General features: G+C 40.6%; 1 protein-coding gene across 5 annotated transcripts in view; it reads left to right on the top strand.

Moving 5' to 3' along the window:
- Positions 1 to 12,840, top strand: part of FAR2 (fatty acyl-CoA reductase 2) — a 164,238-nt gene that overhangs the window by 135,936 nt on the left and 15,462 nt on the right. For all 5 annotated transcript variants that reach the window (XM_035550927.2, XM_035550928.2, XM_035550933.2 and 2 more), the window contains 3 exons: positions 2,647 to 2,765; positions 4,639 to 4,706; positions 12,026 to 12,197. In XM_035550927.2, the coding sequence (XP_035406820.1) occupies positions 2,647 to 2,765; positions 4,639 to 4,706; positions 12,026 to 12,197 (359 nt within the window). The remainder of the gene's footprint in view (positions 1 to 2,646; positions 2,766 to 4,638; positions 4,707 to 12,025; positions 12,198 to 12,840) is intronic.

The raw sequence follows: 12,840 nt of genomic DNA, 5'->3' as shown, positions 1-12,840 counted from the left end.
GACAAATTACAGCAGCTAGTTGTCATACATGTATCATATGCCAATACATTATGAAACAGGCTAAAGTTCATATGCTTTCAGTCAAATAAAAACATGACAATCAAATCTTTTGTTATGTAAAAAAAAATAAAATTAAAAAAAAAAAACTTTTTTCCCTGCTTTTTATTCTTTTAATCTATAAGTAAATAATGCCTAATGGTTAAGTATTTGGAAATTTTGACCATACATCACTGTAGGTTTGTGTCTTGTTTTGTTTTAATAATGGCTACTTTTTGAACATAAGCCAAAGCTTGCATATATTTTATATGTTTATCCTTTACCACTCATACAAGTAGTGATTATTTTCTGTTCTTCAAAGTTGAAGATTTGAAATATAGTTATATCAAGATTAGCCGAGAAACAAACAAAAAGCAAAGACAGTACATCCTGGGTGTAGTGACGAGGGTGTCTGGTGGCTTTCTGGCCCCACGAGCAGCAGTGTTAGCTTGAAAGAATTGGGGCAAAGATTCTGTAATGTAAAGAAGGGAGAGGGAATTGCCAGTGCTGACAGGCAGTGTTTGTCTTGCACTATCTCCAGGTGCTACTGATTTTAGTTGAACTGGCACTACTTTTCTGGAAGTGAAAGGCATTTATTATTACTGAATCCAGGAGACTTTTTGTCTGCTGTGGTGAGGGAACATTCGTGTTTGAATTAATGTGCTTGGATATGGTGTATTTAATTCCTGTGTGGTAGTTCAAAAAAATAGCCCATGAATATCTGTGTTATGCTTTAGTTTAATTATCTGAGAAATGTTTGATTAAAAACAACTCTCTGGGCTGACTGTATTTCAAAGTATATTTATTAGTCAAGTACCTTTATTGGTGGTAATTAAGGATAGAAAAAGCAGAGGGGATGTGCTCTGGTGTTTGACTTTTTTTTTTTTTTTAATGTCCCCCCTATATGAAATTATTCACTTCCAAATTCTAACCCAAGCTCATCCTATAGGGAGGAAAAAAAAAAAAAAAACAGGTTTAGATTTTGCTCAGATGATCTTTAGGTTCACTTGGGTATAATTTCAACTTCAAACTTTGGAATAATTTTTCTTCTGTCACTATGATATCTGAGTCTGACTTATTCATCATTTCATTCCACAAAGTATTTCTTTTAAATATTAATGAAATATGGAATTTCAAGTTGTCTGTGATAGTGCAATTAGTTTCACCTATAGTTTGTTCAGCTGCTGTAGACAGAAGCTTTGTTTGCTGATGGAAAAACAAAATTAAGTTAATTACATTTCTGCTGGACTATAAGGCATTTTGTCTCACTGTTCCACATTACACATAAAGACTTTCTTCCCCTGCAAGGCAATGAAGCTGTAGGGCAGAACCATGGCTTAAATCATGTTCTGAATAGCAATTGGCCCCAAAGCACATCAGCTGGGAGGCTGTCAAGAAACCTCAGACTCAAGCTGGCAAATGGTTTCAAAGGCTTCAGCTGAAGTAGTTTCTATTTCACTAAAGAGAAAAAAAGTAACCACAAATAGAAATCAAGTCACAACCGATGACCATTTCAAATATTAAAAGTAATTTACAACATTTAAACCTGCAGTTTGTACTAAATATAGAATATACTAAATGTCCAATTCATTCTTGTGTATATAACCATCACATGCTGTTCTGAGTAGAGATGTTTGCAGCACATCCATCAAAATTCCTGGTTTAGAAACCTGACCCCAAAAAAGTCAAACCTTTTGTCTACCTATTAAAATGGGATAGTTGATCACACAGTGGTCTCTAGTGGGCATGCTTTCACAGCAGCTGAAAATTTTCAGCTGAGTTTCGTCGTCTACTTTGGGTCTTTTTAATTGCTTTTTTTCCCTTGAAGATAGCAGTAAGAACAATAACAACTACAAAAACAGCAAGTAGTCATGTTGCAAGTAAAGGTTTTCATGTCTAAACGTAACTGTGGTTGGTTCAGGTTAAGACAGCAGAAGTTAACTGCATGCCATGGGTTTGAGGAGGATGTTTGGAGTCAAGTGGAGAAGCTTACATGGTTGCTTGTATCTGAGTCTTTCTGTCTATGATCCCTCTACCAGCTGCTCCAAGGATAAGATGTAACAGTTCAGAAGCCTTAGCTCATGAAAATTAAATCAGTGTTGTAAGTGGTATGCCCTTAAGTAGCAAGTGCAACTTTGTAAAAGAAGAAAGTGTGAGTACATCCAAAGGAAAGGAAGAAAACTTTCCAAAGAGCCTATCAGGCTTTTCCAAAGCAACTGCTATCTTTGAGGGATACTCAGACCTTCATCTGCCTGGGTCATTTAGGAAAATGGAACTTCACTGCAATTTTATTACAAAAAATTGTAAAAATTTTTATTGCAGTAAATTCAAATATATTTCTTTCTTAAGGTATTTCTTTTATATTGAGTTAACTAAAAGTCACTGATTTTCTTGTTATATGCAGCACATGTCATCATGCTTTAGACTTCCTCTGAAAATGCAGAACAGTGGGACCACATGAGATCCATGTTTGTTTTCACAGAAACCAAGCAATCTTCTGCATCAGGTGCCAGGCTTGAAAAGTGCTAAAGCGAAGGTCTGCCCATGCTCTAAGCTAATGAAATGTTAGTGTGGTGGTACTGTCAGTGACTGTTTTCCTTTGTCCCACAGGCAGGTAAAGGGATTCTGCGGACTGTCATTGCCAACAATGAAGCAGTAGCCGATATGATTCCAGTAGATGTTGTCATCAACCTCACCCTTGCAGCTGGGTGGTACACTGCTGTGCACAGGTGGGAAGGCACTCCTGTTTCTGCTAGGCTCGAGCATTTACTGATTGCACCTGGACTTTGGGGAGAACCTAGAAAAAAGCTAAATGAAACCTTGTTGATTCATTTTCTGGTTCACATTTTCTCCCCCAGGTTTGGCAAGGATTAAGAGCATACAGAAGTGATGAAGGTAGACTTTAGAGTTAGGAAATCTCTAAAGCTGCAGGGAATACCTGTTTCTCAGTAAAACATAAGCTCACTTGACAAGTCTCTCTCATAAGTTATTTTTTCTGAAGGTTTTTTTGTTTGTTTTGTTTTGTTTTTAAATGCCTCCATTCTCATGCAGCTACATTGAGTTGCTTTTCGATTGGCTTCTAGAGTTTTCTTGGTGAAAATACTCTGAATGTTTTCCTTGGAAAATAGTGCAAAATATATATATTATAGACTCGCATGATAGGAGAGATGAACTAAAACTCCCTATTTTTTGCTTTGTTGAGAAGGGTATGTATGAGTGACATTAAGGTTTTAAGTTCTTTTCTTGTGAGCCTCCATCTCTGACCTTAGATCATTATGTAGGAAGTGCTACAGAGTAAAGCACATGAATTATTCTAGACGTTTATGCAACTCTGAGAAATACTAGGCAAATAGGTGCAGAAGTGTTTTACTTTGAAGAACAGAGCTCTCCACTGAGCTGAGAGTGGAGAAAATTTTCATACATTAACCTCAATACAGAGATCCTAAAAGGATCTTAAAAGGCAGCTCACCAGCTTTTCAGATTTATTTCTCTCATCGTTTCTTCCTTTTTCATCTGCAACAGACGAAGTATCACAGTCAGGGGAAAATATATCTTCCTACACACAAACCCTTTAGAGCTTCCAGATTAAGAGGGCTACAGCCTGTCCAAGAAGCTGGGAAAGAAAAAGAGCATGTGCTAATGAAAAGTATATCAGCACCATATCTAGAAGTCCTGTCTTCAGCCATAGTAGAAGTGCCATTATTTCTGACTGTTTGTTGGCAAAAGATGCATGTTTTTAATTTTGATCCCACGCAAATAATTGTTAGGCTGAAGGAGCAAGTGCAGAACTTGATTTAAAGCCTTGTCTAGCTGAGCAAGACCCCAAGGTTAATAAATTGTGTAAAAAAAAAAAAAAAAAAGAGCCTGAGCCTTCTGTAAATTTGATTTATCTGAGTGAGTTTCATGTTTAGGTGCTGTCTCAAAGGATAGCATGTATTTTATTTCTTTTTTTTTTTTTAATTATCTAGTTAGAAAGTCAGTATCCTTCAGGGCAAGTGATATTACTGGGGGGAATTAGATTCTAAAACTTAGAGAACTGCAGTCTGCACTACATACTATAGAACCTCTACACTCTACCAAGACCACTGACTCAGCTGGAGGGTGGAGAATGGAGAAAAAAATTTTTTTTGAATTTTTTTGAGAATTTTGTTGAAATTGATTGATTTATAATCACCACCTTGACAAATGGAATTCAAAAGTACTGCAGATCATAATTATTAAGTAAATGATTGTAAAATGCACAGTATGTCCCTGAGGTTGGTTTGGGCAAATGATTTACAGTACACTAAGAGAAACTATTAAAAACAATCAGAAACTTGTCAGCATGCATGCTTTTTATAATTTTAGATAAGTGGTATATGGATAATTTATCTTAAGCCCCATCTGTCTCTATTAACTAAATATGCTCTTCAGAATGTGAGTGAATCTAATTAAAACTTCATGTTTTATACTGTTTTCATAGTTATGAAAAATGACCTCCTCTGCAATTTTTTTAATGAGCTGTTGTTATTGTTACTTGGGCTGTTAGCTTTTATGCTCCATTAATAAGTCTTTGTGTGCTTTTCTTCACACATTAAAATAATACTTCTTTCTCTTTTCCAGGCCAAAAAATATGTTGGTGTACAACTGTACAACGGGTGGAATCAACCCTTTCTTTTGGGGAGAAATGGGTAAGGTACAATTTAAAACTAGAACACGTCAACCATCAGTAGCATTCTTTGGCCAGGCTTTGAAAAGGTGGTTTCCTGTAGTTAGGTGACATTCTGCTTCTGTCATTCAAACCATGTGTGGGAGGCCCAATTGCAGTTAGTGAGGTCCTGTGAGCAAAACCTCCTGGTGCTGGGCATTCAGCTCAGGAAAGCATTTATTCAGTTTTCGTTGTAAGCATGATCATGTAACAGCCCAGCAAAGTACATGCTTTGCTAAACTAAGGTATTAATGAGGTAGAAAAGGGAATAGAGAACCAGTCTCAATTTTAGAAGAAGGTGTTCGACATAGCTGTAACTGGATATTTTCATTTCCTGGTTGCTGGATTTTGTGTTTCTTTATTTTGGTTTGGTTTGGTTTGTTCTTTGTGCTCTGAAATCTCTTGGAGAACCTCAATAGTGAATCTTGCATCCTTATAAAGAAAGCTCTAACTTTCAGAAAAATAGTATATTAAGGCAGTAGGATAGCCTTTCTTCCTCCTTCCATGCAAAACATTTTAAACAGAAATAGTTTGTGTAGACCAGAGAAGGCAAAGTTTAAAATGACAGATATGCTTCAAGAACAGTTTGACTTTTGATTGTGAATGAAATGATTAATTGGTGGATAAGGAATTTGCTTGAAGGTTGCACCCACGGAGTGGTGGACAATGGCTCTATGTCCATGTGGAGGCTGGTGACAAGTGGTGTCTCTCAGGCATCTTTCTTGGGACTGGTGTTTTTCAATATCTTTATCAATGACACAGACACTGGGATTGAGTGCACCCTCAGCAAGTTTGCAGGTGACACCAAGCTGAGGGGTGCGGTCGATACAAGAGGAGGAAGGGATGCCATCCAAAGGGATCTGGACAAGCTTGAGAAGTGGGCCCACAGGAAGCTAAGGAGGTTCAGCAAGGCCAAGTACAAGGTGCTGCACCTGGGCCAGGGCAGTCCCAGGCATGAGGACAGACTGGGAGAAGACCCTATTGAGAGCAGCCCTGCGGAGAAGGACTTGGGGGTTCTGGTGGACTAAAAGCTCGGCATGAGTCAGCAGTGCGCGCTTGCAGCCCAGAAGGCCAACTGCATCCTGGGCTGCAGCAACAGAGGGGTGGCCAGCAGCAGGTCAAGGGAGGGGATTGTCCCCCTCTGCTCTGCCTTGTGAGGCCCCACTTGGAGTCCTGCATCCATGCCTGAAGCCCCCAGCATGAGAAGGATGTGGACCTGTTAGAATGGGTCCAGAGGAGGGCCACGAAGTTGATCAGAGGGCTGGAGCACCTCTCCTACGAAGAAAGGCTGAGAGAGATGGGGATGTTCAGCCTGGAGAAGAGAAGGCTCTGGGGTGACCTCATTGCAGCTCTTCAGTACTTAAAGGGGACTTATAAAAACGATAGAGAGTGACTCTTTGCTCAATCAGATAATGACAGGACAAGGGGGAATGGTTTTAAACTAAAAGAGGGAAGATTTTTATTAGAAATTAGGAGGAAATTCTTCACTTGGTGAATGGTGAGGCACTGGAACAGGTTGCCCTGAGAGGTTGTGGATGCCCCATCCCTGGAGGTGTTCAAGGCCAGGTTGGACAAGGCCCTGAGCAGCCTGCTATAGTGGGTGGCATCCTTGCCTATGGCAGGGGCATTGGAACTAGGTGATCTTTAAGGTCCCTACCAACCCGAGCCATTCTGTGATGAATGTTGTCAGTGGAAGAATTCAAGTGATTAGCATGACTGTCTTTTTCAAGTGACTCTGCTTCTGAGGCAGGGGTGAAACAAAGGGAGACAAATCCTGACACCATTTCAGTGGAAAGCTGCCACTGAGGCTAAGTAGCAGAATTTGCCCAGCTGCATACTGTGAAATACCATGTAGACTCAGTACATTCACGGACAGATGTATGTGACCTGATCTGCTTTCCATTATACAATCATTCACATCTTTGCACTTAAAATGCAGGATGCTGGCAAATCACTACAGTGGTATTTCACCGTTCAACCTTTGCTTTGCATTATTTAACTGGCAAACTGTAAGTCAGCAGAGAATCAGACCATAACTGCATTTTCAGAACAAGACTTGTCTGAAAAAACTACTAATGTCCTACCATGCAATTTGATCTAGCAGGGAAGAGGCTTCAGCAATTGGCAGAGCTGTGAAAAAATCAAACCAGGTTCCTGACATTTTTTTTAATATGAGATCTAATGTTGTGGTTTGACATAGTCTGAGAAGAGAGGTGAAGCATCATAGATTAATTTTTTGAAAATGCAGCCTCGTAACTTGTAAATTTAGAACTTCTGTGGCTTTTTCACAAGAGTAAATGGAAAGCTGCTTACAGGCTGTTACTTTAGGCAACAGCCACCATAACATTGCCACCTGAGGTTTGCCTTTCTAATCTATTTTCAGCATAATTTTGCTGATGAAAACGGTATTAATGCATTGTGATTGATCTTATTCGGTTACTTTGCTTATAACTGTGAATTTAACAATTAAATCATCTGAGCACAGCAGAGGCTTGCATAAGCAGTTCAGCTTTGTGATTGGACTGAAGGCAATCTTTTCTCCTTGTGTGACACTGTGGCATTCTATCTAAACCCTTCTTGTATCCACAGTTTTCCTGAGATCAGCAGGCTGCAGAGGGGTATGAGGGGTATATTTCTCTATATACTCACTGTTTGGCTTCTGGGCACCCACTCTTTTGGCATGAACTCACATCTGGCTTTTCAGACCTATGCTCTCCCTGAACTATGAGCTTCCACCATGTAGTCCAGCCCCTGCAGAGACCAACCAAACTTCACCCGCCAGTTCCTTCCTTTGCACACAGGGCAGCATCTGGTACTCAAGTTGTTGCCCTCTCCCCTTCTGAAAGCACATTTCCAACTGTGTTTAGCTCTGCTAATGCTTCACTTTGCAGGTTGAAATTGTTATAGCTGGGTGTCTACCTCCAGATCAGGTCATGGAGGTAGGCAACTGATCATGGAGATGGAAGATTGTGAGAGTGAACTTGGAAGAAACAAGACTGGGGAATGGGGATCATCTGGCGTGGGACTGAGCATTTTAGTTCAAGTCTAAATTGGAGTTTGCAGAGGGGACGACCTGGAGTGCCTGGTTACTGAGACTTACACCAGGACAAACTGCAGGAATTACAGAAAACACCACACAGTTGGGATTCTTTGAGGAGGAGGAAAGGAGAGAAAGACAAAACAGAGAAATTGAGACTGAAGTGGGCTGAGGATGCCCTGGGTAGGGAACAGGAAAGACTGACATGAGAACATGAGTACAAAGGTGATGCACTTGGAAAGAAGGGAGAGAAAGATCTGAAAGAAAATTATTTGAAAAGTCTAAGTAAGAGCTTAGGCTGAAACATACATTGCGGAACAGCTTATTCAGTAGATCTCCAGATAAAACCAAACCTCTGTTGCTAAAAGGAACTTTAACTGGTTTATTTCTTTTACAAAGAATTCTATGCCTTGAGATTTTTTCTGTCTTCTGTTACTGCAGTTATTCTCCCCGCTATTAAAAAAATGTGGTCAGACAACTGAGTATTAATCTGAAGAAGTGTATTCTGCTTTGCTGCAGTGCAAGTCTTACTAGTCTGACTGTGTAAAGTACATTTTTTATTTCTGCTCAAGACAAATTCTTAAAGCATACTTTAAAATAGTGTTCAGTGTGTGAAAAAAATAATTTCAATTTATCCTTGATGGTCTGTCTAGGAGAGACCGATGTCTGATTCTCCCTCTGCTAAATATGCCCTTGAGTTGTAGAATTTTCTGCTGCGTTTTCATACAGTGGTAGGAGGGGAAAGACCACCCACTGTCATTTTAGTAGCTTCTAGAGGTGATGTGTTTCTGGATCAGGACTCTTTGCCTGCCTGGTCTGTCTGTTGGACTGTCTCTTCAAAAACAAACTGTCATAGCATAAAAGGATATTATTAGTCATGTGAAGTTTGAATCTTTTCCAGAAAATAGGAGATAGTGCAATTGTGCTGAGTTGGTGCAAGCCAGTATAGGGGAGATTTGTAGAGAACACATTTGTAGGATTAACTGTTCCAAGTTATGAAAAAGTAGCATTTTCTTAACTCTTTCAGAAAGTCTTTCAGACTGGTCTCAATTCCCTCTTATTCGCTTTCTAAAACAACATTGCTTTTATTCCTGACTTCCAGATTTTTTCTTGAGTTTTCAGCAGCATGTCATCTGTTCTTGATATAGGTTCTTCTCACACCAAGAGAAGAGCATAATATTGTTGCTGCTTTACTACAGCTGCATTTCTCAGTACAAGCCTTAAGTAACTAAAATGAGAAAGGTGTTGCTGATCTGAGTGAATTCTGTGCATGGCTGATGGTCTGACATGACAAGGGATGTACTTTCAGCTTTTTCTGCCAAAAATGCAAAGAGAAAAGAAAGGCGGCAATATCTTTAACGTCTTACAAAAGGTCACCTCCACAACCAGTTTATGGTTGAAAACTAGATTTGTGGTATAGTAACATCAGGATTTAAATTGAGACTGAGCCATGCAGACAATATCAAAACTATCACAATTCCAAAATATCAGCGGTTCCCAGTAAAACTGCTATGTTTCCATTAGGAAATGAAGTGACCAAAGAAAACAAAATGAACTTAAATATTGATAAACAGGTGAGAGTTTATACATGAACTGGGATTTATTGTCTCTTGGAGAAACTTCCTTAAGGGGAAAAGAAGCAGAGTTCATGGGGCTACTCTCCTGATTCATGAGCTCCTTGACTGGGCACAGAGATACAGAGCTCTTCACACTCAGAGCAGATCTCTTTACCTACTTAATCTGCCACTGGGAAGAGTCACTCCCCTTTGGCTGGCAAAGCTGTTGATACATTTACCAGTAGCCTGTGTCATCTCTTTTTCCCAGTACTGGCAGTGCAGCTACTTGCTGCATTTCACCTCTGCAAATGCCCTCCTGCAGGCTCATGGTCTCCGTGCGTTTGTTTTCACCGAGCTCTTTGCAGGTGCTCGCAGCATGCTGGGAGGCTCCTCTGGCTGGGCCAGCATTTTTTTTCAGAGGCAGCATCTTCCCTGCCTACCCGTTTCTCTCTTCATTAGATTATGTATGTCTTGAGTGCAGCTACCACAACAGTAAGTAAACTCATTTCTTAAAAAAAATAATCCTTGCTTCCCCACCTGCTGCTGCAGAGTTGCAGTTGCCCAGGCTTAGGGCAGAAACCCGTGGGGTTTAGAGACAAGCACTACCTGCCAGAGTGTGTTCAGCATACTGCTGTAACCTAGAAGTATGCTTGGAAAGACAGAAGGCAATGTAGAAATTTTCTTTTAGAAAATTTCATTTTTCTCTGATAGGGCAACAGTTTCAACACTTCCACCTTTCATTTATGTCAATGAAAGAACATGCTGCAAAGGATAAGACTTCCATACCACAGTCCACAAGATGACCACAGGATAACCACATCATTGCAGTGTGGCTACATAAAACAGAAGGAATGTCACTCAGTTCTAGCTATGCAGATGGCAGACAAGTTTCATAAGACCTGCTCTTCACCATTAAACTTGCAGCATACTGGACACAAAAGTTAACAATGAATTTGCAGTCAAATTAGATTGTCCTAATTTAAGTTTTTGTTGTCTGAACTTAGCAGCTAAGTGCCTAACAAGTTTCCTCTAGTTGCTGTTACTTAGAACAAGTAAAGTAAAAATCACTATTTGAAGTGCGTTAATGAGCTGACTGCAGATGCATGTGAAGACTGCCTGAATATTACGACTGGAATCTGCTTATCTAAGGATGATCTGGATGTTTCTTGTGACTTGCGAATTCTCATCCGATTTTCTATTTGTAACATAAGCTTATGATATCAGCACAGATTGGTGCTGTAACTCGTAAACTCATTTGAGGGCTAATGGCTCAATTTTTTAAAATGTGGAAAAAAATTACATTCTTTTTTGCTTAGCTCACTGGTGCTCAGGAATAGGAGCTCCATCTGTTTGTCAATCATTAAGATGGCAGTCTTACATTCAACTACTGCCATTCCATTAAGCTACTCCAACATGCAAATACCCCAGATACTTGCTGTTTCTGTGGCAATGTGCCACTGCAGGAGCTCAGAATCAGGCCCCAAATATTCCGTGCCTTGACATACAAAGTGAATGAAACTCGTCACCCTATTGGGAGTTTTCAAGTTAAGGATGCAATGGAATTTGCTGCTTATTTGCATGCAGAGCTCGTGTGAAAGCAGGCTGCAGTATTTGATGTTGTAAGTCAGGTGTGGTTTGAAAGAACTTAATGATGCCTTTAGAGAAGCACAGTATGTGAGTATGCAGACTGTTCCTGACTCCAAGTAATATTGACAATAGCCCTTTTGAAAGTTTCATTAGGAATAAAAGGTCAATAAAAGGTTTCATGCTAATAGGTCAAAGTTTGCTTTCAGTGATCTGAGCATAATCTAAAGAACACTTACCAGTTTCTTCTACGTCTACTGGAAGTGAAAGCAGAAATGCAATTCCTTGGTTTGAAGTGTTTCAGGCTACAACTGTCTGCTTTTCCTCCATTAAATTATTAGTGTTTTGATAGGAAAGTTTATGCCTGCTGGTGTTATATGTTTCATATAAGTAATAAAGAGTCATCTCTATTCTGCACTGGTGCAGCCTCACCTCAAGTAATGTGTATGGTTTTGGGTACCACAATGTAAGAGAGATGTAAAACTATTAGAGAGTGTCCAAAGGAGAGCTATGAAGATGGTGAAAGGTCTAGAGGGCAGGAAGTATGAGGAGCAGCGGAAGTCACTTGGTTCAGCCCTGAGCAGAACAGGCTGAGGGGAGGCCTCATGGCGGTCTGCAGCTCCCTCACGAGGGGAGCGGAGGCGTAGGCGCTGAGCTCTGCTGTCTGGGGACAGTGACAGGACCTGAGGGAACGGCATGGAGCTGGGACAGGGGAGGGTCAGGCTGCGTGTTAGGGAAAGGTTCTGCACCCAGGGGGTGGTCAGGCACTGGGACAGGCTCCCCAGGGCAGCGGTCACAGCACTGAGCCTGCCAGAGTTCAAGAAGCGTTTGGACAACAGTGTCAGACATAGCGTCTGTTATTTTGGGTGGCCCTGTGCAGATCTAGGAGTTGGACTCAGTGATCCTTGTCGGTCCCCTCCAGTTTGGGATGTTCTATGATTCTATCAGTTTTAAATCCATACGGGACCATGGGATCATTTTGTCCAAACCCCAGTTACATGTCTGCAGAATGATAGGTTAAACATTGCAAGCATCATAATTTGGGTTTTATCACACCATGTTGGTATGGCTGTGCCCAACTCAGCTGAGTGCTTGATTTTAAGTAAAATTCCTGCTCTCTTACAGAACAGTATGTCATGTCCACATTCAAAAGAAACCCACTGGAGCAGGCCTTCCGAACACCTAATGCTCACTTGACATCGAACTACTTGATAAACCAGTACTGGATAACTGTCAGTCACAAGGCTCCAGCCATACTCTATGACTTGTACATGAGGCTGACAGGAAGAAAGCCCAGGTAAGAAACTGCATGCCCTCAACTATCTGCACATCTGCTGCTGTTATAGAGAACCTATCTCTAGCAACTCCTGAGAACTGGCTGCCCCAGCATGGAGTCCCTGCTCTTCCTCCCATCTCCAGGCCTTGTCTTGAGATTACTCAAAAAGAAAAGGAACCGAATGGCCATAGTTAAGGATAGCCTAGCATTCCCAACATTTCCAGTGCTCAGGGCACAGCACAGGTTTTAAACTCAGCTTTACACACTTCAGAGGTTCCCAAGCCAGCAGAAGAAAGACTGTTCTATCCTCTGTGTAGCAAGATTTTAATTGTTGCAACTTTGTGATGTGATTGCTGCTATCAGTCATGAGTAAGGAATCAATCTTGTGTAAGGACGTTAGACTGGCAAGGTTTAGAACAGTTCTAGGTAACATTTTTTTTTCTCATGAATCAGATGCATAATTAGCAGTTGACAGCACTGGCCAAACAACTCGAAATCTAGGATGCATAACAATTGTTTCTGAGTATGAATAAATTCCAAATTGTATTTACAAGTACAGGTTACCATTGCAATTGGTATTTGAGCCTTGGCAGTGTCACGGCTAGGAGGAACATAGCTATCTGTGTCCCGTGTGGAAGGAATCCTAATGTAAATAACACAACTC

Source organism: Cygnus atratus, chromosome 1 (genome assembly GCF_013377495.2).
Source record: "Cygnus atratus isolate AKBS03 ecotype Queensland, Australia chromosome 1, CAtr_DNAZoo_HiC_assembly, whole genome shotgun sequence".
NCBI lineage: Eukaryota > Metazoa > Chordata > Aves > Anseriformes > Anatidae > Cygnus > Cygnus atratus.
Note: the sequence above shows the minus strand (reverse complement) of the source record. Positions and strands in the feature narration are given on the sequence as shown.